Here is a 27,620-nt window from a genome sequence, read left to right on the forward strand (position 1 = left end):
GACTCCCTGCTGAGCAGGGAGCCCCATGCGGGACTCGATTCTGGGACTCCAGGATGATGACCTGAGCCGAAGGCAGTCGTTAACCAACTGAGCCACCCAGGAGCCCATAATAAAGGATCCTTTAAAAAAAAAAAAAAAAGGATCCTTCATTTGATACTCATTTAACGATCCATACATTTTTACTTTAAAGAAAATCTGATTTCTACCATTTAATGGGGAACATTCTGTTCACCATTTTAGGCTATGCTTATAAAGTTTCAAATACTTTCATGTGCAACTTACTATAAAATTATTTACTAGACTTCCACTCGCTGTAAAATATATTTGTTAGAAAATAGATGGACTTTTTTTTTTTTAAGAATTTATTTATTTATTTGACAGAGAGAGACACAGCAAGAGAGGAAACACAAGCAGGGGGAGTGGGAGAGGGAGAAGTAGGCCTCCCGCGGAGCAAGGAGCCCCATGCGGGGCTCGATCCCAGGACTCTGGGATCATGACCTGAGCCGAAGGCAGACGCTTAACGACTGAGCCACCCAGGTGCCCCTAGATGGACTTATTTTGTATCTTATTTTTTGATTCTTCTAGGGAAGACTTTTCCATAACTTCTCATGATCGAGTATTGCCTTTAAGAGAGTAGCTAACCCTGTTTTATTTACTCTAGGACCTTTTTTGCTGAGATTTACTTTCTTTTCAAAAGGCCATAGTGTTAAGGCATTTAGCATTCCGGCAGGAGTTAACAATGCATCCTTTATTTATTTTATTTTATTTTTTTAAAGATTGTATTTATTTATTTGACAGCGAGAGAGGGAACACAAGCAGTGGGAGTGGGAGAGGGAGAAGCAGGCTTCCCGCCGAGCAGGGAGCCCGATGTGGGGCTGGATCCCAGGACCCTGGGATCATGACCTGAACCAAAGGCGCCCCAACAATGCATCCTTTAAAGATCTGGCATTTGGTCAGGAGTCAGGAGACAGGGGTTTAAGATCTGGCTTTACCACTAACTAAGCCATGTCACCTTGGGAAAGTGTTTTAACTTCTCTGAGCTTAAGTTTCCACATCTGTACAATGGAATAATGATTACAGGTACATGTCATTCACAGGCTTCATGTGAAATAATGAATGTATATTAGAGTACTTAGAGAATCTGCCCATTCTCTCTCTAATGCTTGAGAACCTTAGGAATGGCTAACATACACCAACGAAGCAGGAAGTACTCACCTATGCCCTCAGTCCCAAATTTCTTTTTTTTTTTTTAAAGATTTACATACTTATTTGAGAGAGAGAAAGAGAGAAAGAGCACACACACAAGTGGGGGTGGGGAGCAGAGGGAGAGGGAGAAAGAGTCTCAAGCAGACCCCCCAGGGAGTGTGGATCCAAATGTAGGGCTCGAATTCATGACACTGAGATCACGACTTGAGCCAAAATCAAGAGTCGGTCACTTAACCAACTGGGCCACCCAGGCGCCCCAGTTAAATAGTTTCTAAGTGGTGTTATCTAGCCTAGTTGCTCTAAGGAAGAATAATTTCTGATAGGCAATGCACACATTTATCATCAACCAGATCTGACACCCCAGAATTACGTCTTAAAAATTGTATCAAATGAGAATGCTGAGTAATGTGTAGAATTGTTGAATCATACATTGTACACCTGAAACAAATATAACATTATATGTTCACTCTACTGGAATTAATTTTTTTTTAAAGTTGTGTCAAATGAAATAATGTGAAATGCTGGATTTTAAGAATAAAAGGGGAAATATTAAAAGACAAGTTATTGGGCACCTGGGTGGCTCCGTTAGTTGGATATACGAATCTTGATTTCAGCTCAGGTCATGATCTTGGGGTCATGGGATGGAGCCCTGTGTCAGGCTTCACACTCAGCCCAGAGTCAGCTTGGAATTCTCTGCCCCTCCCCCTCTGCTCACTCCTGCTGTCTCTCGGGGGATGGGGGGAAGGACAAGTTATTTAGAGAATTTCAGGATGATGGGAAACTAATACCTAAGAAATTTTACAGGGATTCCTCAAACCAAGCTTTTAATTCTTGAGGCAAATTGCTATCTTTTGGATAGCAAGCCCTCCCCCCTTTTTATGGAGAAAAAGAAAGTAAAGAAAAGGAGAGAGGATTAATGCTCAAAGTTTCTGAGAAGTAGTACCGGGGACTAGATTTAGTCTCCTATCCGAAATAACGGAAAAGTCTAGCAAAAAATAGTTGTCAATGACAAAACAATGTTCAAGACATTGGAGATCAGGTGATGAAAGCCAGTGATCCCTGAGAGATGGCAAATGATAAAGTGAGCCCGATGTTTTCCCAGTCCCCTGACTTAAGAGAGTTTCCAGGCTACAGTGTAGAGAAGGAGCACCCAGGTAGAGCCTGGCAGAATCCCCAGGTTACAGAGAGAGAGCTGAGAGTGCAGGGAGAACAAAACAGGCAGAGTGTGTAGGTCAGAGTACCAGAGAGGGCAGAGCTCCATAGAAGAGAACGCTAGAGACCGGCAGAGGGGCCCCCTCGAAGATTCAGCCAAAGACTGGTAAGAGTAGGTATTTGATGAAACTACCTGTGGTGGGCGGGTAGTTAGGATTCAACAGAACAGAAGCAAGAGCTGACACAGAGCCAGGAGTAGTGCTTATTCCCACCAGCCAGACTGGAAAACCTCATAGTTTACCGAACATTAGAAAGAGTACTTAGAATGGACTTGCCTTGGTGGTGGAGAATAATTAGCCCTAGAATAAAGGCTGCTTTGGTCCGTATGTTTCTCTCTCTCTCTTTTTTTTAAGATTTTATTTATTTATTTGAGAGAGAGAGAGCACAAGCAGGGGGAGTGGGAGAGGGAGAAGCAGGCTCCCCACTGAGCAGACAGCCCTATGCGGGGCTCGATCCCAGGACCCTGAGATCACGACCTGAACCGAAGGCAGACTCTTAACCGACTGAGCCACCTAGGCATCCCATGTCCGTATGTTTCTCAAACATCACTTCCTCTTCCAGGTAGCTTTACATTTTATACAAAAATAAATGATGCATTTTAGCCTTCCATCATTTTACATTACTACAAAATTTTAACACTGTCTCTATTTGTAAGTGTTCCCAACATCTAAAAGATGTATCCACTGCATTCTGACACTGCACATAAAACCAGTTTTTAAAAATACTATTATTTTAAAAGCCATTTTACATATACATTCTTTCCGCTTACTTGCATTTTCAGAATTTAGCACTCTTTAATTTCAAGTTTCTTTTTTTTTTTAAAGATTTTATTTATTTATTTGAGAGAGAGAGAATGAGAGAGAGCACATGAGAGTGGGGAGGGTCAGAGGGAGAAGCAGACTCCCTGTCGAGCAGGGAGCCCGATGCGGGACTCGATCCCGGGACTCCAGGATCATGACCTGAGCCAAAGGCAGTCGCTTAACCAACTGAGCCACCCAGGCGCCCTAATTTCAAGTTTCTTTAAAGATAATACATTCATAATATGTTATTTTTAAAGATTTTTGCATAATAATACATGGTTTAAAAACAAAACAATAAAAACACATGCCTTGAGGGGTGTGCGGCTGGCTCAGTTGGTACAGCATGTGACTCTTGATCTCTGGGTCATGATTTTGAGCCCCAAGTTGGGTGTAGAGATTACTTAAAATAAATAAAATGTTAAAAAAAATATATGCCTAATAAGTCTCACCCGCATACCTATCTTCATCTTGTATGATTTCCACACTATAGTGTACAAATAACTACTTTTAGGAGTTTTTTGTGTTTTTTCTGGTCCTTATACATACAAATAGAAGTAATTACACTTCCATTTCTTACACAAATATAACATACTATATACACATTGTATCATCTTTTTTTACTTTGTAATTTATTTTGAAGATCTTTCTATCTCAGTATACAAAGAGCTTCAATGTTTTTGTTTGTTTGTTTGTTTTGTTTTACAGTGGAATAGGATTCCCTTCTATGGATTTAGAACCTATAATTTATTTAGTCAATTCCCTACTATAGGATATTTGGGTTGTTTCTGGTATTTTTCCCCTAAAAGTATTCCACAATGAAAAACTTCATACATACTTCATTTCTTAAGTGTACAAATATATCTATAGTGAAAACTGTCAGAAATGGAATTACTGGGTCAAAGGGTAGAATGCATTGGTAATTTCACCTTCCTTAAGGGTCAGACTAATTTGCACATCTGCCAATAATAAATGAGAGAGCTTTTCCCCCCAAACTTGCCGATACAGTGTATTCACTGTATATTTTGTAAATAGAAAATTCCCTTTTTTGCTAATAATCTATTCTGATTGAATAAAAATATTTCATTTCCATCATTAGAACACAAAGTATAATTTTTCATATTTTAGTGTTCTTAGAAAGCATGGAATCCTGAAATTTTAAAAGTTAGTGTTTATATATACTTCTATATCATCGTAAATACTCATTACTTTCTTTGAGAAAAAAATTAGTACCAGAAATGAGGCTTATGAATATTTTATGTGCCTATTCTCTTTATTGACATTTTAATTCCATTTAATGATTATTGATATTACTAGTCCAAACTCAAAAAGCATGCATAAAAAACCATATTTCTAAAAATTTAGCTATGTTATAAAAAACATTATTTTGAATAAAAATTAATATGAATCCCCAAACCTCTCAAGTTGTCTAGCATCAGTGGTTTAAAAAAATGTATGTAATAATGGAAACAAAAGAGAGGGCAGCAGTCATAACTCATCACTTCAATGTACAGTTTAAAATAGAAATGTCTAAGTATATGGCACACATGTGTGAAAAATATTACATGCATCATTTAAAATTGGTCCTCCTTGCAAATGGGACTAAATAAATAGCGGTACTTTCACATGGGGAATACTCTAATCAGGAGTGGTGTTCAAAATTAAATTGAAAAATTAAAAACTTCTACTCTACAAAAGACAATGTCCCAAGAATGAGAAGACAAGCTACAGACTGGTATAAGAGGGTCATCTGAAACATACAAAGAACTCTTAAAACTCAACAGGAGGAAAACAAACAACATGATTGAAAAATGGGCCAAAGACCCGAACAGACACCTTGCCAGAGAAGATACATAGATGGTAAATAAGCATATGAAAAGATGCTCCACTTCATACGTTATCAGGAAAATGCAAATTAAAGCAGTAATGAGGTACAATTATACACCTATTAGAATGGCCAAAATCCAGAACACTGACAACACCAAGTGCTGGTGAGAATGTGGAGCAAGAGGAACTCTCATCCATTGCTGATAGGAACACAAAATTGTACGGCCACTTTGGGAGGCATTTTGGCGTTTTCTTACAAAAATAAACAAACTCTTTCCGTACGATGTAGCAATTGTGCTCCTTTGTATTTACTTGAAGGAATTGAAAATCCAGGTCCACAAAAAAAACCCTTCATATAGATATTTATAGCAGCTTTATTCATAATTGCCAAAACTTGGAAGCAACCAAGATGTGCTTCAGTAGGTGAATAGATAAACAGTGGTACATCGAAACGTGGAATACTATTCAGTGCCAAAAAGAAATGAACTAGCAAGCCATGACAAGACATGGAGAAATCTTAAACGCATATTACTAAGTAAAAGAAGCCAATCTGAAAAAAGCTACAAACTTTATGAATACAACTGTATGACATTCTGGAAAGAGCAAAACTATGAAGGCAATAAAAAGATCACTGGTTGCCAGGATTTGGGGTGGAGGAACAATGAAGAAGCAGAGTACAGAGAATTCTGTACTCTATAAGTGAAAGTACTCTATAAGATATTATAGTATGGATAATAATGGTATGATAGATACATCTCATTATGTATTTGTCAAATTCTGGTCATCTCGGATTTTTTTAAAGAAAAGGGATGGGAGGGGACCCCTCAGTTTTTGAGACCACCACCTTAGTTGATCTAAATAATGAGAAAGGACACCAGTGGGAAAAGGGAATATGTATTGTAGGAATGTGGAAGGTGAGAGTAGTACAGATGGAACAGCTCTTGGGAATGAGAGTTGGGAGTAAGAGAGAGAGGAGTTAGAAAAGTTAAGGGCGCCTGGCTGGCTCAGTCCAAGCAGCATATGACTCTTGATTTCAGGGTCATGAGTTTGAGCCCCAGGTTGGGCGTAGAGATTGCTTGGATAAATAATTAAATTTAAAAAAACAAAAAAACACAAGCTAGGAGGCTCCTGTTGGAAGGGGAGGGACACACAGTTGGTGAGTCCAGTGTTTTCCAAATGACCAGTGACCACCACATAAGGCTGTTGTGAAGGTTTTATGAATTAATTCACATCACATGCCTACTGTAGCAGACACTCAGTAAGAATTAACTATTATTACTATTGATGGTTATATATCTTATTGTGAGTGAATACATTAGCATTCCTACAGATACATTAGTCTCCTGTGATTCTGGTAAGTGTGCATTGGTGCCCTACAGCCCAATCTCATCTGAATATTCTAATATACTAAATTTCTGAGTCTATAATACTAAGGACAAGATACTGGGCCATACTGATGTTCCACCAGATTGCTGCAGTGTGCAAATCAAAGTTTTATAAAATGAGAAACAAAAAATTAGCAAATACAAAATTTATACTCCTCGATTCTTTTTTTTTTTTTTTTTAGAGAGAGAGGGAGAGAGATAGGCTGGTTAGGAGCATAGGAAGAGAGGATCCCAAGTAGGCTCCAAGCCCAGCACAGAGCCTGATATGGGGTTTGATCTCACCGTCCTGAGATCATGACCTGAGCTGAAATCAAGAGTTGGATGCTCGGGGCGCCTGGTTGGCTCAGTCGTTAAGTGTCTGCCTTCGGCTCGGGTCATGATCTCAGGGTCCTGGGATCGAGCCCCGCATTGGACTCCCTGCTCCACAGAAAGCCCACTTCTCCCTCTCCCACTCTCCCTGCTTGTGTTCCCTCTCTCGCTGTCTCTCTCTGTCAAATAAATAAAGAAAATCTTAAAAAAAAAAAAAAAAAGAGTTGGATGCTCAACCGACTGAACCACCCAGGTGCTCCACTCCTCCATTCTTAAATTTAGTGCCAAACTCTCCCAATACTGCTCTCAATCATGCTCTCTCTCTAAAATAAGTGAATAAATCTTAAAAAAAAAATCCACTTTAGTATTCAGTTATAATATTCTAACAAACTGAATTGACCTAATTTTGACAACTGAAAACAGAAGGCTATTACTAATCTATAGCTAAAAAACCTTGCATGCTAAATTGTTTTCCAAAAGTAAATGGTAATAAGTATGGGCTGCGCATAGTGACTTCCTCCTAAAGAATATAGTGTAAGGAGGGGGGCAGAGGAGGATAACTTTCCACTGGAGAAACCTGAGAAAACTACTCAAGGCAGGTGATCAAGGTCCATACCAACAGCCACAAATTATGCTGATAGTATGTACCCTTGATATGACATGATGAAAAAGGCACTTTACCTCTGTGATCTTCCTCTCATAAACCCATAACCCAGTCTAATCATGAGAACACCAGCAGATGGAGTCCAATAGTGAGTGGGGCATCCTATATTATAATTGACCAGTAAGTCTCCAAACTGTCAGTCATCAAAAACTTACAAAGACTGAGGGGTGCCTGGGTGGCTCAGTCGTTAAGTATCTGCCTTTGGCTCAGGTCATGATCTCAGGGTTCTGGGATCGAGCCCCGCATCTGGTTCCCTGCACCTTGGGGGGCCTGCTTCTCCCTCTGCCTCTCTCTCTCTCTCTGTCTCTCATGAATAAATAAATAAAAATCTTTAAAAAAAAAAAAACAAAACAAACATACAGAGACTGAGAAAGTGTCACAGCAAGAGGAGCCTAAGGAGACAGGACAACTAAATATAATATGGGATCCTGGAACAGAAAAAGGAAGTTCAGTTAAAAACCAAGAAAATATGAACAAAATGCAGACTTTAGTTAAAAATAATATCAGATTTAATTATAAATAAATAAATAGTGGCTTTTTAATTCATCTTATATTACTTTGTAATATACTTGTTTCGGAAAATGTAGTTAGATACAGTCTGTTGCTTTGAAACTGAGAAAGGTAATCAACAAGTTCTTGTGGTTATCAGAACCATGGCTATTTTTCCTTAGTATCTCTGTTCCAACCAACAGAACTGGCTCTAGTCCAGAAGATAATTTGTAACAAGGGTTCTTTCTCCTGAGAAAATAATTTTAGCTCTTTTTCTTGAAATATAGCTGTTTTAAAAGAAACACGAGGGGCACCTGGGTGGCTCAGTTGGGTAAGTGGTTGACTCTTGATTTTGGCTCAGGTCATGATCTCAGGGTCCTGGGATTGAGCCCTGAGTCAGGCTCCACAGTCATGAGGGAGTCTGCTCGAGGATTCTTTCTTTCTCCTTCTCCCTCTGCCCCTCCCCCTGCTTGCATGTGTGCTCTCTCTCTCTCAAAAATAAATAAATCTTTAAAAAAGAAAAGAAAAGAAACACATGCTACTTACACAAAAATACTATTGAACCCTATGGTCAACTACAAACCTAAGAATTACAAATTACATTTTATTTTTTTTAGGACATTGAATTCTTTGTTTAAAAATGTTTATTATAGGGCTGGCTCAGTCAGTAGAGCATGCCACTCTTGATCTTGGGGTGGTGAGTTCAAGCCCCACATTGGGTGTAGAGCTTACTTTTAAAATAGTATTTTTTTATAGTAAGATCAATTAGGAAACACTAAACTGGGGTGCCTGAATGGCTTGGTTGGTAGAGCATGTGACTCTTGATCTCAAGGTTATGAGTTCGAATCCCACATTTGGTGTGGAGATTACCTAAAATCTTAAAAAAAAAAAGAAAGAAACAATAAACAACTGAGAGGAAAATTACAAATAATCCACTGTTACATGCTTCCTGTATTTTCTCCATGCAAGTTACATAAGAATGAGAAATAGTTTGTTCACAAAAAATATGGTGTTCAGTGTAAAATATTTGGAAATTTGGAAAAAACATGCCACTATGCAATTTAAGCTTCTTAAAACCATCAACAAGATTTGATTACCAGTCAAAATAATGAAGCTGTTGATGATTAAAGCGATGACTAGTTTTGAGAGGGAATAAATTGGTCAAATAGTTTAGAACTAGCAGGAATTCCTCAAGTGCTCCAAATATTCAATTGGAATGAAGGGGGGGAAATCGGAGGGGGAGATGAACCATGAGAGGCTATGGACTTTGAAAAACAAACTGAGGGTTCTAGAGGGGAGGAGGGTGGGGGGATGGGTTAGCCTGGTGATGGGTATTAAAGAGGGCACATTCTGCATGGAGCACTGGGTGTTATATGCAAACAATGAATCATGGAACACTACATCAAAAACTAATGATGTAATGTATGGTGATTAACATAACATAAAAAAAAAAAAAAAGAAATATATGAGATCCTCCCTGGAATGATTTTTAGCAGTTATTTCTCAAATTACACCAAAGAATTCTTTTTCATTAATATTTGATTTAGTGCTATATCTGATGTATAAATTTCATTTCAATCACCACATGAAATAATAGAAATTTTAATTTCTTCCAAAGAAGAAAGATTCTTCCAAATCTCTCCCAAAGAATCTGAAGTCATTTCTGAAGTCAACCTATGCATGTGGGTAAGAAAAATAATCATTAATTCCAAACAATTGCCACAACATGATAATTCAGTGACTCCTTTATTCCTTCAGGGCAAAAATATTTGTTGATTATCTTTCTGATTCTCACTGACTCAATTACAGTTCCTTTTACATAGCAGGTACTTACGAAGTGGTGAAGTAATGAATAATTCAAAGAGCAATTTCACTTGTTTTCTGAAGGACATTTAAATTTTTGGTAGCCTAGTTATTTCCTTATATTAAAACTATTTCTATTTCTTGGCAAATATTAATTAATGCTAAAGGCTAAGACCATGGCTTGTTATAAAAGAAAATCTAAACTGTGATAAAGAATTTTTCTGTAGATAATCCATAAATTATACAAATCATACAAAGGTAACCAAAAGTTGAATATATAGTACGATTACACTATGTAAAATAAAATCAACAGACAAAAGGGCTGGGAAAAAATACACTATATTATTAACTATAGTTATATATGATGAATGATGAATATATTGCTGGGCTTATGTTTATAGAATCTGGAATGGGGGATAGCTATATTTCTAGCAGATTTTTTGTACATACTACTTCAACATCATTATGTAAGCTCTGTGAGTCACCCGCAACGTATTTCAAGTAACATGATGAAATAAAATTTTTCCTCATTATCTTTCTCTAAAGCATGTTTTCCTTCTCAAGTAAATTCAATTATTCCTGTTATAGTTTTTCAGGTAAGTATATTTTACATAAATTTTTCCCCACTTGTACCATTTTTAGGGCCATACTGAATTCTAATTCAGTTCTCCAGGGTATCAGATATATGACCTAATTTTTCATCTTTAGTATATCTAGGCATTTTCACAAATCTTCGTCCAAATGTCTATTGCCTATAATAATTACAAGGAGTATCCATTGCCATGATCCCAATTCAAAGTTGTGATTACCATAAGTAAACAATGAAGTCAATAAAATTCAAATCTCAGTAGAGTCTAGTTATAAGTTTGTCAGGTTTCTATTTTTTTCCATTCATCAACACAAAGTGCTCAATATTTAAAACTTTTTCAAAAATGTAAGTTTGTGGGGCACCTGGCTGGCTCAGTTGGAGTAACTATGACTCTTGATCGTAGGGTTGTGAGTTTGAGCACCACATTCAGTGTGGAGATTACTTAAAACAAACAAACAAACAAACTTAAAAAAATGTTTTCACTTTTTTTTTTAAAGATTTTATTTATTTTTTGACAGAGAGAGAGACACAGCGAGAGAGGGAACACAAGCAGGCAGAGTGGCAGAGGGAGAAGCAGACTTCCCGCTGAGCAGGAATCATGGGATCATGACCTGAGCCGAAGGCAGACGCTTAACCATCTGAGCCACCCAGGCGCCCCTGTTTTCACATTTAAGGCTGGATGCAATACAGACATATCTTCAAATCTCTCTCTATATATATACCTTTCCACATACAAATATATATACTTAATATATATACTATACTTAATACATACACAAAAACATATACTATCAAGCAAATATGTACTATTTTATGAAGTATCTTGAACTGAATGCTTGAAAGCTGAGTTCCAAGAAACTCACAGTAAGGCTCAAAAGGGCACAGATTCTACCAGGCCAGGAACAAATCTATAGCGAGCACAGCCAAATGTTGGTGAACTAATTCTCCTGCCAGTCATCACTTACAATGGAACCAGGAAGAGAAGTGAAATTCAAATCAGTTATTCTCCCCTGCCCCTCCCCCTCCCCTTCCCCCCAATGAAAGCACCACCCTGAGATCAAGAACCACATGCTCTTCTGACTGAACCAGCCAGGTGCCCCTCAGTTATTTTTTTCTTTTTTTTATTATTTTTTTTTTTTTAAGATTTTATTTATTTATTTGAGAGAGAGAGAATGAGAGAGAGCACATGAGAGTGGGGAGGGTCAGAGGGAGAAGCAGACTCCCTGCCGAGCAGGGAGCCCGATGCGGGACTCGATCCAGGGACTCCAGGATCATGACCTGAGCCGAAGGCAGTCGCTTAACCAACTGAGCCACCCAGGCACCCAGTTATTTTTTTCTTGAAAAGATATTTTGTGAGAGAAAATGATGAAACAAATGATTAAATTTTGAGTTATACAAATTATACTGGATAGGTTATTTTAAAAAAATCAACTGGATGGGGGCGCCTGGCTGGCTCAGTCAGTAGAGCATGTGACTCTCGATCTCAGGGTCATGAGTTCAAGTCCCACCCTCTCCTACTCCCCCTGCTTGTGTTCCCTCTCTCGCTGTGTCTCTCTCTGTCAAATAAATAAATAAAATCTTTAAAAATTAAAAAAAATTAAAAAAAAAACTTTGAGAGTTTTTAAGCTTCTTTGAGGCCTGGGAAGGCAACAGGAAACTACAGAGACCATCTGGTGGCAGAGATCCAGAGAACATGGGCATATTCTGAATCAGTAGGGGAAGACTCAGGCAAAACCCATGCCTAAAGCTGCCTTGGAACCTCAGAGCCCAAAGACAGTAGCTGGGACCAGGCTGTATAGCAGCACTGTGAAGTCTTCAAAGCAATGGCCAAAGACAAAGTGCCAGCCCTAACCCCTGGTTTCTGAGAATTCTTGTGAAATCCCACGGAGGGGAAGAAGGAGCCCTCAAATTACCGAGGTTGACTACTCCCCCCCTCAACAAAGCAAAGCAGATTAAATGTGATCTAGGGAAAGAAGGGTCTGTGACTTTTTGTATCTGACTGTTTAGTGCCCATTAAGTATGCTTTTAATTTCTCAGGAAAGAAGATTGGAATCAAGTAGGAATGCTACCCTCTCTAAGAGCATTTCCAACAACCTCTAGTAGCATTTTCCATTCCTGGGGTGTAATAGTCAGTAAATCTTTGATTTATTCTTTTTTTTTTTTAAGATTTTATTTATTTGAGAGAGAGAGAGAGACACAGAGAGAGAGGGAACACAAGCAGGGGGAGTGGGAGAAGGAGAAGCAGGCTTCCCGCGGAGCAGGCAGCCCAATGCAGGGCTCGATCCCAGGACCCTGGGATTATGACCTGAGCCGAAGGCAGATGCTTAATGACTGAGCCACCCAGGCGCCCCCTTTGATTTATTCTTTTGGGTCAAGAATAGATTCTAAAGGACACAAGATGTATTTTTACCTCCATATTGTATAATTTGTCTTAATATTGATTTTACCATACCTTCATTGAATGAATAAGTGTGAACAGAAACACCTGGCTTTTCAGGCCCTTGTTATATACATTAAACAAAAATATACAACAAACAGGTTGAAGAAATGTATGCACTAAATGGAAAAAAGGAAACTTAGTGTCCGGACTTCTCCTTAGTTAAAGTCTCCTTACGGGGTGATTGCAATTGGTGCTCAGTTCACAGAAGGATTTGGCTCATTTGGGACTTCATTCCCTCCATGGCATTTTCTCCTCTTTCATGATCATCTCCTTATAGGTGTCCTATTAAGGTTAAGAGCTCCTAAGCAGGCCCTCTGGGCTTTAGTTATCTTGATGCCAATAAATTTTCTCATACATTTTTTCCTAAATGGGACTTTCATTCTTAGGTTTTTATCTGTTTTGTTGATGGCCTATATCTCCATTAAGCCTATTTCTGAGTTTTTCTTATTGTCTCTATATTTTACACTAAAGGCATTAGAAGATCTCGTGGAATAAGAATAACACTTTTGATTTGGTACACATAGGCTGAACAGACTCTGTGTAGCTATTCATCCTCAAACCAAAGGACTTTCTTTAAACCAACAAGTTTTTGAAAGCAGAGAAAGTATTTTCAGGCACCCCTGAAGAGCACTGGTAGTGTTATTTGCATAATCTTTGCCGATAAAGCTGAAAGCCAAAGCTCTTCCTTGACCCGTCTTTCTCTTTCTTCCTCTTCTGTAGAAAAGAGCTGTCAACCCACCCTCACTGCCTCCATTGCCTCACCTTAACCATTTCCAATTAGACGCTACCCAATTAGTCCATTAAACTGCTCTTACTGTTCTTGCTAAGTCACAGTGACTTCCAAAGTGCTAAGTTCAATAGACATTTCCAGTTCTCATATGGTCTCAGCATTGACCTGCTTGTCCATTCCCTCCTCCTCCTAGCTCTCTCTCCCTTTGACTCTGTGGCACCACACTGATCTGAAGGCTTCTTTGAGTCTCCCTTGAATTTCCCCCTTCTAAGAGATTATTAAATGCTGGAGTTCCTCAAAGCTCCAAACAAAGTCCTTTTCCAGATAACACAAGCCTAGATGATCATATCCACCACCACGGTTTATTTACCACTTATATGCTGATGACACCCAAAGCCATCTTTAGCCCAGATTCTTCTTCCAAACTCAAGATCATGTATCCAACTGTCTGTTGGCCATGGTCAAGAACTACAAATGGTTTGAGAGTTTACCCTACTTCTAAGATAACTAATTAGCCTGCCAGTTTTAGAGGTGCTGACCAAAGACATGAGACTCCTAAGTCAGGAAAAAAAAAAAAAGGCCTTAATACTCATAGCAGAGGCAGCATGAACTTCAGGCTTGCATCTCTTTCCTTGCCTCTCAAGATCCCATGGGAGTGACAGAGAGAAGGGCCCTGAAGGATGCTATGCAATGGGTTTGTGTCCCTGCTGAGGAGCTCTGAATTTAAGAAACCCCAACCTTTTTGTTTTGTTTTTTTTTTAAATTTATTTATCTGAGAAAGAGAGTCTGAGCATGAGCAGGGAGAGGAGCAGGGGGAGAGGGAGAGAGAGGATCTCAAGCAGACTCCATGCTGAGCTCAGAGCCCAACGCAGGGCTCAATTTCATGACCCTGAGATCACGACCTGAGCCAAAACCAAGAGTCGGAAGCTTAACCGACTGAGCCACTCAGGAGCCCCCAGGAAATCCCAACCTTTAAAAGTTACTGACAGCAAACCTACCCAACCTTTGCCATGGAAGGAAACATTATCTTTATTACCCTAGACAGCAAATACATTGGCTCTCTGACCTGGAGGAAGACTTTATCTTAGTCTTCTAAGGCTGTTTGTTATACAAATATCCTTGAAAAGGTAATTCAGAAAAAGTTGCCACAAGACTTCAAAAATCCATAAAGAACTATCTCCCAAATGATGCATTTCTGTTTCTTTAACATCTATTTTACCTAAGGCCTGGTATAAAATAGGTGCTTAATAAAAATTTGTTGACTAATATGACTACATATTTCTATTAAAAGGGTGGACATGTTGAACCAATTGGTTTCCTTTCGTTTAGGAAATTATTATTTTTTTGAAGTAAGCTCCATGCCCAACATAGGGTTTGACCTCACAATCCTGAGATCAAGAGCCACATGCTCTACCAACTGAGTCAGCCAGGCGCCCTACATTTATGGAACTATTTTGTTTTCAAATATATGCTTTCAGTAGTTTGTACATTGTGGAAAACAATAAAGAAATAGAAATTCCATACCCCAAAATTGATTTATTATATTTCTTTCCAAACCACATCACCTGTTTCACCTCCTTTTGTGGTGAATGGAACCCAGTGCTGAAGTTGGAGACTTAGGTCTTATCTTCAACCCCTCCTTTTTCCTTAGACTCACTCTTCCAGATGCACACATTCACTCCCTCACCAAGTCATACAGAATAGACAGCCCATGAGATATGGGATGTCATATCCAACCCTATTTTTCAGTCCCAGTCTGTCTATTCTTTAGTTTAGGCAGTTTTTAGGGGGGGAAGTATAGTGGGGTGTCTGGATTACTGCAGACATGTACTAATGAGATCACCTAAGAAGAGAATCACTAACAACAGAATGCTATGGAGTAGGGGTCAAAGGTGTCAAGCACCACAGAGAGATCAAAGGAGAAAATGATTGCAAAATGCCAATGGACTCAAGAATAAGAAGGTCACACCAGCAAGAATTCCAGTGCAAGGAACAGAGATGACAGTGGGAAGCAGTAGATGAGGAGGCTGTGTAAGGTGGAATGAACTGATGTTCTCATCTAACAAAGTCAAGAACTATTGTTTATGACTAATGGAACAAAAGAGAGTTAAGTGTGATGCTTACAGCTATAGAGGTTGATCAGAGAAGGAAATGAGAACAGCGATGTAAATTTCTGCGAGGGGAATATACATAATGGAGTTAAATCTTCATCTTTTACATTGGGAAGTCAAAGGAAAATGTCTAAATTTGTTCACTCAATAAATAATAATGTGAACATATTTACAAAAATGGAGGTAACCAAAGGAAGAACAAATCACAAAAACGGTTTTAACTAGGGGCCCGTGGACTGCAGAACTGATGTGAAAAAAATGGGGTGTGAGGGAAACTAGTGCTTTTCTTCATAAACTCATTTGTACATTGGTTTCTTTATCTGTAAAATGGAGACAATACTATCTGCCTTATAGACTGTTGTCAGGATTAACTGGGGTAATACATGGAAAGGGCTAAAAATAGCACTAGGCACATAGTAAGCATTCAATTTATGCACTCATTTTTACTTATTTTTTATTTTATTTTTTTATGCACTCATTTTTAAACCTTTGTGTATATTAGTTTGATAAAGAAATTTAAAAGGTGAGGAATTAGAGATGCTGAACGTGAATTGCTTTCTCTAGCTAAAGTGGGAGATGGGATAAAGGAGCTGTAGTTCCATTTTGTTTTAAGATTAGAGACAATTGCATTTGCTTATAGATGGAAGACTGGGGGGCTGCCTGGGTGGCTCAATTGGTAGAGCATCCAACTCTTGATCTCAGAGTCATGAGGTTAAGCCCCACATTGGGCGTGGAGCCTACTTTAAATAAATAGATAGATTAATTGACAAGATCCCTGAGATTTTTGTCTAGAAGGGCAAGCTTGAGGACAAAATTCATGGGGCTATGAGATTATGAGATTAAGGACTATGTTTTATTCATCTTTCTAACTTTAGGGCTTAGCATAATAGTGGGGTTAGAAGAGTATGTCACCATACATTCTTCTTGAATCTTCTTGAATTTTGCATAGATATTCAAGTACCACCTATGAAATAAAGAGTAGGCCTTAAAATATCTAGCAAAGTGCTATACACAAATGGGCTTTGTTTAGAATCCTCTAATTTACAATTCCTGAATAAGAATTCTTTTTTTTTTTAATGTGGATTTTGATTCTATCTCTATTTTCCCCAGTATCTATTTTGTGTGGTTTTCCAGATTATGAAACTTTAAAAATTAGTTTCCCCAGATTTCTATCTTCAGTGCAGCACAAGAAGACTAGCTTTCATACAATAGTTATTCTTGTTATATTCTTGTACTCACAAGATCCTGCCATACAGATATTTTAATTGAATCAAGGTGATAAAATTAGATAACAGGATAATAATCTCAAATGGAATATTAAGTATAATAAAATTATAATTTAATATTATTTCCTAAAATTCTTTAAGTATTAAAAAAACACTTTGAAAAATAATATCCTTCAAAACTTAATAAAGGGAAAAGTTTATCAACTGCTGTACAACAATCATATATTTAGGTTATGATTTTGATATTATAGGGAGTTTCAAATCAACAAACTTCCACCTCAAAAACTAGAAAAAGACGAGCAAGAATAAAGCCAAAGCAAGCAGAAGGAAGGCAATAATGAAAAGCAGAAATCAATAAAATTGAAAAGAGAAAAAAAAATCAATGAAACAAAAAACAGTTTCCTTGATAGCTCTACACATATAAATTTGATGACTTAGATGAAATGGATCAATTACTCAAAAAAAAACATGAACTATCACCATTCACCCAATATGAAATAGAGCATTTGAATAGCTTTATAACTATTAAGGAAATTGATTCATAATTCAAAATCTGCCTCTGAAAAACTCCAGGCCCAAACAATTTCACTGAAGAATTCTGCCAAATGTTTAAAGTAGAATTAACATCAATTATACACAATCTCTTCCAAAAATTAGAAGAAAAAGGAACTCTTCCCAAATAATTTTATAAAGCAAGTATTACCTTAATACTGAAACCAGACAAAGACAGTGCAAAAAAGGGGCACCTGGCTCAGTCGGTAGAGCACTTGACATGTGACTCTCAATCTCAGAGTCATGAATTTGTGCCCCAAGTTGGGCATAAAGCTGACTTAAAAAAAAAAAGACAAAGAAAGTGTAAAAAAAAAGCTATAGGGGCTCCTGGGTGGGCTCAGTCAGTTAGGTGTCTGCCTTTGGCTCAGGTCATGATCTCAGGGTCCTGGGATCGAGCCCCGAGTCGGGCTCCCTGCTCAGTGGGGAGCCTGCTTCTCCCTCTTACCACTCTCCCTCTGCCCCTCCCCACCACCCCTTGTGCTCTCACTTTCAAATAAATCAATAAAGTCTTAAAAAAATAATAAAATAAAATAATTTTCACCAATAAACCTGATGTTCAGAAAATACTATTGGAAAATCTAAAATATGGCTATAAGTGATGTCAACACACTGGGCATAGAGTGACTGGTGAAAGTTGCCATTCTCTTTTCTTCCTATGAACATTAACCCTTTAAAAAAGAACTGACTTGGGGCACCTGGGTGGCTCAGTCAGTTAAGCATCTGACTCTTGATTTTGGTCATGGTCTTGGGGTCTTGGGATTGAGCCCAGAGTAGGGCTCCATGCTCAGTGCAGAGTCAGCTTAAGATTTTCTCCCTCTCCCACTGACCCTCCCCCACTTCACGCTCTTTCTCTCAAACAACAAAAAAAACTGACTTTAAAATATGTATAATATTTTACTGTTGAAGGAAATATAAAATAAAAAAATAATGAAAAATGATAAATAATAATATAAAATAGTATATAATCAGGGCGCCTGGGTGGGCTCAGTCGGTTAAGCATCTGCCTTTGGCTCAGGTCATGATCTCAGGGTCCTGGGATTGAGTCCCTCATTGGGCTTCCTGCTCAGTGGGGAACCTGCTTCTCCCTTTCCTCCCCACTCTTGTGCTGTCTGTCTCTCTGTCTCAATCTCTCAAATAAATAAATAAGAATCTTTAAAAAAAAATAGTATATAATCAAGGAAATACAAATTAAAGCTACCATGAGATATTATTACACAACCACCAAATTAAAAAGTCTGACCACCCCCCAATAAAGTGTCCCAAAAAACTAATAAGAAAATTAAAAAGATATTTTTAAAGTAGGCTCTATACCCAACGTGGGGCTTGAACTCATGACCCTGAGATCAAGAGTTGCATATTCTATGGACTGAACCAGCCAGGCACAACAGAAGACACACACACACACAAAAGTCTGACAATAGTAAATTTTAGCAAGAATGTAGGGCAATAGAAATACTCTTACAGTGATGAGTAGCTGTAAATTGGTTTGACATGACCCAAGTGGTGGTTAAATGGGTTTTTAATTATTTGTTAAATTGTACATATAAGTTTTATGCATTTTACTGTCTACTTGTTATATTTCATAAATTTTTAAAAGATTTATTTATTTTAGAGAGAGAGAGCACAAGAGAGAATAAGAGCGGGAAGGGGCAGAGGGACAGGGATAGAGAGAAACTTTAGCGTCAGACTGCACACTGAGTGTGGAGCCAAAGGTGGGACTTGATCTCATGATTCTGAGATCATGACCTGAGCCAAAACTGTAAGTCAGAGGCTTAACTGACTTTGCCACCCAGGGGACCCTCATAATTTTTTTTAATTAAAAAGGTATTAAATAAACCTTTACTTTGACCTAAATGGAAACCCTTACTTTGACCTAAATTTCTTTTTTAAGATTATTTATTTGAGAGAGAAAGAGAGAGTGAGTGAGCAGGTAGGGGTGAGGGGCAGAGGGAGAGGGAGACTCTCATGCATACTCTGTGCTGAGTGGGGAGCCTGACTCAGGACTCAGTCCCGTGACCCTGAGATCATAACCTGAGCCGAAATCAAGAGCTGGACGTTTAATCAACTGAGCCACCCAGGTGCCCCTGACCTAAAATCTAAAAAATTTTTGGTTCATGAAATATATTTTAAGGGCAAACAAGATGCTTATTCCTGCTAAAATATTAATATTATCAAGAACTGTTTTTTTTTTTTTAATCTGTGGAACTGCTACGGCTTGATGGGAAAAACTTTATAGAGATCCACATACTTCAAAATCAAGAATCTCTAGGCTCATTAAACTATTGGAAAAAATTTATTTGACAAAGGATTTTCCCTTCTTCCTAAGAAGGATTATCCAAAAATATATCAAAAATTATATAAAACTATAAGATACATAAAATATGTTATATAAAATTATATATGATATATAAAATGTATCTTTTTTTTTTAAAGATTTTATTTATTTATTTGACAGAGACAGAGATAGCGAGAGCGGGAACACAAGCAGCGGGAGTGGGAGAGGGAGAAGCAGGCTTCCCCCCGAGGAGGGAGCCCGATGTGGGACTCGATCCCAGGACCCTGGGATCATGACCTGAGCCGAAGGCAGACGCTTAACGACTGAGCCACCCAGGCGCCCCCTTTTTTTTTTTTTTAAAGTATAAAATGTATCTTTAAAATTGCTGTTGAATGTAAGTATACTGATGATGGGAGTGGACATCTGAAAGTTCTGAAAACGTAGTTTGATGTTTATGGGAATTTGAATCTCAGGTATGAGAAAATGTAGTGTTAAATAAGTCTGGACTAGATCAGTACTGATTCATGTTTCAGATTTTCACTGATGTCACAGCTTGGCTTTTCACTGCCAACAAGTGATGCCTTAAAGTTCTTTCCACAAATAAAATGCCATGATACTTCTCCAAATACATTTGACATTGACTGAAGGAATATAATAGACGATTACCCACTGGAACCCACATGAAACACCTTTAATAATGCCTTCCTTCTAGAAATTCTCACTTGCATGTTTTGAAATTGGACCCAAAAAATATATGGCCTCGTGGTAGGAAAACAATTGTATTTACACATACAAAATGTTAAAGGTAATGCCAAATCTAGAGGGTCTGGGATAGCAGAGATTGCTTGCTGTATTTGAAGCTTAATTAAAAAGCTGTAATTTATTTCAGCAACAATTTCTTTCTTGGCAATATGAACCATATGTCTGGTAAAGTATAAAAAGGAACTGCATGTTTTAGTAATCAAGATGGCTGGAAAATGATAGTGTACATGATAGTTTCCATTCGAAGGAAAGTCAAATGGAAAGAAATATGATTCTTTTAGTATCTTCTGTTTAACTGTAAATTTTTGAGTAGGAAGCAGTATTTCAGATTATATATTCAGTACTTCAACCATATGAAAAATTCTTATGCCTTATGCTTCAGTCATAATAGAATATGTGGTGGAGATTTTGATTGTCGTTGTGGGTTTTTCATATTCATCTTTATTTTATCCTGAATACATACATGAGATTTTTGGATCAGAGACAGATTATTATTACTTACATAATAATAATTGTGCTGGTTCCCCTTGCTTCAATTCCTATCCCTGGAGAGATGTGATGAGAACCCTACATGCAACAGGGTCTGTACTGTATGTGAGAAAATGAGTCTAGGCATTTTTGTAGAAAAGAAAGGCAACTGTCCTCCTCCCCCTCGAAAAGTAGGGAGAAAAAAAATGCTTTGCTCCTTGAAGACAAGATGTAAAGAATCCTTGTTCTCTCTCTAACTCTTTTATATTGTAAATAAATCTCTCCAGGGGCCAGAGAAGCCCTTACCTCCAGCTTTATAAATTAGAGACATCTCTAGAGTTCCGACCTCACACCAAGTTGAAATGAAAACACACATCTCCGAAGTTAGGTATATCTTTTGAGTTCTAATTACCTATATAGTTCTAAATTATCTCTGTAGCTTGCTTTTAGTCCAAGATCTCAAGGTTCCATAGAACTTGCTGAGAAAGTCCTAACTGTGCAGAAACATAAAAATATTTTCTCAACACCTCACAGCGTTCCAAAATTAATTCTTCCTTCTGCCTGGGCAACATGGCTGCCCAGCTAAAAATCTCATTTCCCAATTGCTTTCAGATAGATGTGGCCTTGTGGCAAATTCTTTCAGTTATCCTCTAGCTGATTTCACCTTTACTCCTAAAGGATATTTTCACTGGGTAAATAATTCCAGGTTCACATTTCTTTCAGTTCTTTAAAAATGGTCTTTTTCGGGCGCCTGGGTGGCTCAGTTGGTTAAGTGACTGCCTTTGGCTCAGGTCATGATCCTGGAGTCCCGGGATCGAGTCCCGCATCGGGCTACCTGCTTAGCAGGGAGTCTGCTTCTCCCTCTCCCGCTCCCCCCTCTTGTGCTCTTTCTCTCTCTCAAATAAATAAATAAAATCTTTAAAAAAAAAAGTGGTCTTTTTCTTCTGGCCTCCATGGTTTCTTTTTTCTTTTTTTTTTTTTTAAGATTTTTAAAAAAATTTATTTATTTGAGAGAGAGTGCATGAGCAGGGTGAGGGGCAGAGGGAGGAGCAGACTGCCTGCTGAGCAGGGAGCCCAATGTGGGGATGGATCCGTCGACTCTGGGATCACAACTAGAGCTGAAGGCAGACGATTAACCGACTGAGCCACCCAGGTGCCCCTGGCCTCCATGGTTTCTGATGAGAAATTCACTGTCATTTGGGTAATTGTTCCCTTATGTCTAATGAGTTTTTTCTATTTTCAAGATTTTTACTTTGTCTTTAGGTTTCAGAAAATTTTTTTAAAGATTTATTTGACAGAGAGAGAGTACAACCAGGGGGAGCGGCAGGGAGAGGGAGAGGGAGAAGCAGGCTCCCTGCTGAGCAGGGAGCCCCATGTGGGGCTCGATCCCAGGACCCTGGGATCATGACCTGAGCCGAAGGCAGATGCTTAACCAACTGAGCCACCCAGGCACCCCAGGTTTCAGAAATTTGATTTGAGTGCCTCAAACTTATTTGAGTTTATACATCTGGAGTTCACTCAGTTTCTTGAATCTGTATCTTTATGCCTTTCACTAAATTTGGAGAATTTTCAGTCATATGTTCATTGAATACTTTTTCAGGCCACATTCTACCCCTTTTGGGGGCTCTCTCTAATGACACCAATGTTAGATCTTTTGTTACTGTTCCACAGGTTCTTGAGACCTTTTTTTTTTCCAGCCTATTTTCTCTATTGTTCAGAATGGGTAATTTCTATTGTTTTATCCTCAGTTTCATGGAATTTTTCCTCTGACATCAACATTCTACTTTTGAGCACACCCAGTGAATTTATTTTACAACTATTTCCATTTGTTTCTTCTTTATATTTTCTATTTATTTGCTGAGACTTTCTATTTTTTTCATTTGTTTCAAATGCATTTGTAATTGCTCAGTGACACATTTTTATAATGACAGCTTTAAAATGCTTATCTGATAATTCTAACATCTATGTAATCCCATTGTTGGCATCTGTTGTCTTTCCTCATTCGAGTTGAGATTTAACTGGTTCTTGGTATGATGTATGATTTTTCTATGTATCCTGGATATTTTAGCATTATGTGATGAGACCCTGGATCTTATTAAATCTTCTGTTTTCGCAGGCCTCCTCTGATGCTGTACAGCAGGAGAAGGGTATAAAAATCTAGTTGGCTCATGAGGCTTCCAAGACATTACAATTCACTGGAGGAGGGGGCCTGGGGGGATTACTTGTTAGCATCAGGTGGGGGTGGGACTTCAGAGTCCCCACTCTGCTTCTTCTGTACCATCCCAGAAGAAAGAGGGAGGAGTGCCTCATTACCACCAGGCAAAGGCGAAAATCTAGGCTTGCCACTCAGTATTTGCTGGTGGGGGTGAGGGTGGAGGCATGGCATTTTCCATGCAATTTGGCTAGAGTTGTCCCTTTCCTGTCCTTTTCCTGTCTCTCTTTCCTCATCCTTTGCCAAGGGAGAGCAAGGGAGGGGAACATTATTTTGTCTAAGTGCATTGGCATTTCTGGGCTTCTCCAACACTCCATCCAGGATACATGAGACAAAAAGAAAACCCAGGGAACTCAACACCACGCTGTTCCTTAAGTCTCAGGCTCTCTGGATAGTCCATCTCATTCTCTCCATCTTTCAGAGTCTTCGTATACTCATTTGATACATAATGTCCAGGGTACTGAGCATACTTAATGGGAGGAATAGGAAGAAATGCATCTGCTGTATTTTTTCAGGAATCAGGAGTCCAGTTCCCTTAATGGAAGCTATTGCTCTTTCCCTGGGTAATTCTACTGCCCCCAACCTGGAGGAAAGGGAGGACTTTTGCCAACACAGAACAAAAGCTAGATATACATCTATTCTTCTAAACCCGCTGAAGTATCCTTCCCCAAGGGCCTCTGCTGCTTGATATGCCCACTGTTCACTAGAGGAGGAGCAAGGGAGGAGTATTATGAAAAATAGTGCTAAGGAATGGGGACATTTATGAGAAGAGAAAAACTGTTCTGTGGTGGTTTATCAGCATTTTTTTTTTTAACTTCTTTACATCAGTACTTCCCACACTTCAGTATAATAGGAAAGGAGGGGCGCCTGGGTGGCTCAGTCGTTAAGCATCTGCCTTCGGCTCAGGTCATGATCTCAGGGTGCTGGGATCGAGCCCTGTATGGAGCCGTGCATGGAGCCCTGCATGGTGCCCTGCATCCGGCTCCCTGCTCAGTGGGAAGTCTGCTTCTCCCTTTCCTTCTGCCCCTGCTGGTGCTCTCTCTCTCAAATAAATAAGTAAAATCTTAAAAAAAAAAAAATAGGAAAAGGAAACACGCATTTAAAACGTGAGCTTTAAAGGTTCACAATGAAAGTGTTATATACTTTTTTCTTCCAGAACTCCCCTAACGCAGTAAATGATTAAAGAAAAAAAAACTTTTCATTGTTCATTCTAGTTTTTATTTAGAGCTTTATTAATTGGACCTGTAACTTCTCCCTCTTGGTTACAGTGTCATAGGATCTCTAATAACTACAAAAAACAAGCAAATTGTATGACAGGTTATGAAGTTGATGTTGACACTAATGGTCACAAAACACCAAACTTATGTAACTACCGAGGTAATGAATAACGTTAAGTGTTAATCTTCTTGCTCTGGAGCTCGCTCTTGGTTGAACCAATAGTTCTTGTCATAGGTTTGATGATTGAGTATGCCTGGAGTTGATGTATTACAGTTTTGGAAGAATTGCCTTTTCTTCTACTTTTGGTATTTTCTAAGTTAGGCTGCTGGCTGGTCTCTTTTTTTCCACAAGAGCTCCTCTTGCAATATGAGTATTGAAGCGGTTATTAAGTGCTTTCTTACTACAAGCATCCAGGCCTCTGTAGAACTTGTCTTTTTTCGGAAATGTACCTTCTCTTTCTTGCATTTTCGGCTTATGCTCTGCTTCTGATAGCATCTGTTTTTTCTTGTCCTGTTCAGAGTTTATCTGAATTGGCTTCTCTGGCAGAGTTCCCTCTTTCTGATCATGGAGTTCCTTTAGAAGCTCTATTCTCTGCTGCAAGATTTGACATTCATTTTCCAGCAAAGCTGCAATCAAATGCAATGAATACGTGTCATGTTCCAGTTTCTTCACTTGTTCCAGCAATTCATGCTTAGCTGACACGTCGTGATTTGGTTGAGTTTGGAAATGCACTCTATTATTTGTAAGAGTTTCTCGCATATCTTTCTGAGATTTCTGACAGGATCTTATCAGTTCACTGAGCTCAGTGTGTTGCACGTTCCAGTGTTCTGCTTCCTGCAGTAACTGCTCCATGTTGTTCCTAAGTTTGATGTTTTCTTCTTGAACAGGAGGGAATCTGTATGTCACTTTTTCCTCACTTAGTTGAGTTTCCTTAAGGGCTCTATTTTCTTCTGGACAATTTACCAAATCCCTTCTAAAAACTGGTACCGTGTCCCTGCTGTTCTGGTTTTCCAGGATCATCTCCCCGTTTTTTGCCTTCTGTTCTTTCTCTAGGTCTGAACTACCAAGCAGGTTGTTCAATAACACTTTATTTATCTTCTCAAGTTCTCTGATTTTTTCTTTCAGTTCTGACACATCCTCAGAAATACTGGTTTCCTCAGAAGAATCTTTTGCTTCTGTGATCTTCTCTTCACAACTTGTCACGTTTTTAATAATATCTTTAATTTCTTTTAAGAGATTTTCAAACTTCTGTGTAGTCTGCTGTTGAGTCGTTTGACAGCCACTGTTGTTTAGGGAAGGGAAAGAACCCCAGGAGACAAGGGGAGGTGATCCAATTTCAAATAAGGCAATGATGAACCTAGGGTCCAAAGACTCTTGACTGAGATCAGGAGTAGGCTTAAAAGTTTTGGAGAGGGTAGACACTTCCATCTCAGCTGAGTTAGTAGGGCTGGTGATTAGAGCATGCAGCAAGCAGAAACACCTTAGAGATTCTGGGAAGAGAAGGTGGTGGTCCTCTGTGCAAATGGGTAGAGAATGTGGAACTAAGCAGAAGTCAGAGACAAGAGCTGAAGTCTGAAACCAAGGAGAAGATGCTTAGGTAGAAGGTGACATCTCAGATGACCTAGGGGGAGGGAGGGTGAGAAAGGGGACCAGGAGCTAGGGCTCCATCTCTCCTTCTCCAAGTTTCTGGTGTTTATTCCTGACCCTAGCAACCAGGTCTTTATTCTGTCACTGCACTCTAGTAGCCTATCTCCAGCTTCTGTTTCTTTTTGTCACAATAGAAGCCTTAAACACCTGCCCAGTGACTCATGAATCAAAACCAACCTTGAGCGACTTCTACTCTTCACCCCAGAAAGATCTTTATGCCAGTCCTTTCCTTCCCTACTTTTCTAGGTTTTTATTCAACTCACTCTAACTGTATTCAATGACTTCCCTAAATCATTTCCACTACTTACAACCCCAAACTCAACGGCAGTATGTTCATTTTACCACCTAAGTGCATGGTGTGAGAAATCTTCCCTGGACTTTCCACAGCAGCTAGAACTTTATTGCTCCCATTCTAGGAGACATGTTGCCATAAAAGAAAGTTGTCATTACAAAATAGAACCCAAAAAGTGCTTCATGTTTTTGTGAGTTTAGAGAAATAATGTCAGAAATCGCTCCATTCAAAAATATTTCACTGCAGTAAAAAGAGAATATCTGAATGCTTCCTTAACACAGTTACAAACTGGGACTTTTCTTGGCTTCAAATACAGGCATCCTTTAAGACAGGCTTATAAGCTTGCTCCTGATTCATTTACAGGTGCTATAAAATTTTAATCATTACTTTCCACAAGAATTTGCTAAAAATAGCATAATTTATCTGAAGCATTTGAAACAACTAAATCCTGTAGTGGGCTATGTCTTTTTAGCCTTAGGAGTCAGGACCTTGAGACTATTAAATTCAAAGAAAGTATTCCTTAAGTGAGACTTTTTCTTGGCCTTCAAAATCTTACTAGCAAGCCCTTCACTAACTACAAGTTTGCTTCCAATCTAAAGGGGAAACTCATACTTTAGTAGGTTTCTTTTTTAGGGGGAGGGAGTTGCCTTAAAGAAAAGAAATGTATGCTTTTTTCTTTCATAGCTACCAACTCACTCTGCCTTTAATTTCCCTGAGCCTCATGCTCATCTTCCAGCCAGCTGGGCTCAGAGCCCTTGCGTCCTGGCTGTCACAGAGAGAGCAGTGCTGGTCTTTCTTTTCTACTTGAAGAAGGAGCACATTTTCTAATTCATACAATAATACCACAGAGGCTACCCATTGCCCTTACGCTTTCATTCCATGTCTTAAATTCCAACTTTTGTCACTATTTCCCCTTTGACTTAAACCATCATTTAAGACAATGTTTTAACCTTCAAAACAAGGGAAGGTTTTTTTTTTCTGATTTGGTAATTAATTTCTAGCTTTATTGCTTTGTAATCAGAAAATAAAATATTTCTACCTTTTGAAATTGATATTTTCTCTTTAGCCTAATTATCAGTGTTCACTTGTGTTTCATGGCTACTTGAAAATAAATGTATTCTTTATTATTGTGCTTGTGGCTTTTGATGCTTTTGGACATAAATCTGATATTACCGGGGCACCTGGGTGGCTCAGTCGTTAAGCGTCTGCCTTCGGCTCAGGTCATGATCCCAGGGTCCTGGGATCGAGCCCCACATAGGGCTCCCTGCTCCACGGAGAGCCTGCTTCTCCCTCTCCCACTCCCCCTGCTTGTGTTCCCTCTCTCGCTGTGTCTCTCTCTGTCAAATAAATAAAATATTTAAAATTATATATATATATTAGCTAATTGTAGTAATACATATATATTA

At 38.7% G+C, this 27,620-nt stretch overlaps 1 protein-coding gene across 1 annotated transcript in view; it reads right to left on the reverse strand.

Moving 5' to 3' along the window:
• Positions 1-24,587: 24,587 nt before the first annotated feature.
• SPZ1 (spermatogenic leucine zipper 1) overlaps positions 24,588-27,620 on the reverse strand; it is a 14,051-nt gene continuing 11,018 nt past the window's right edge. Inside the window, exon 3 of the mRNA XM_081825588.1 lies at positions 24,588-25,789. Within this exon, the coding sequence (XP_081681714.1) occupies positions 24,588-25,789 (1,202 nt within the window). The remainder of the gene's footprint in view (positions 25,790-27,620) is intronic.

This window comes from Leptonychotes weddellii, chromosome 7 (assembly GCF_054177405.1).
Source record: "Leptonychotes weddellii isolate Sample4059 chromosome 7, ASM5417740v2, whole genome shotgun sequence".
Taxonomy (NCBI): Eukaryota; Metazoa; Chordata; class Mammalia; order Carnivora; family Phocidae; genus Leptonychotes; species Leptonychotes weddellii.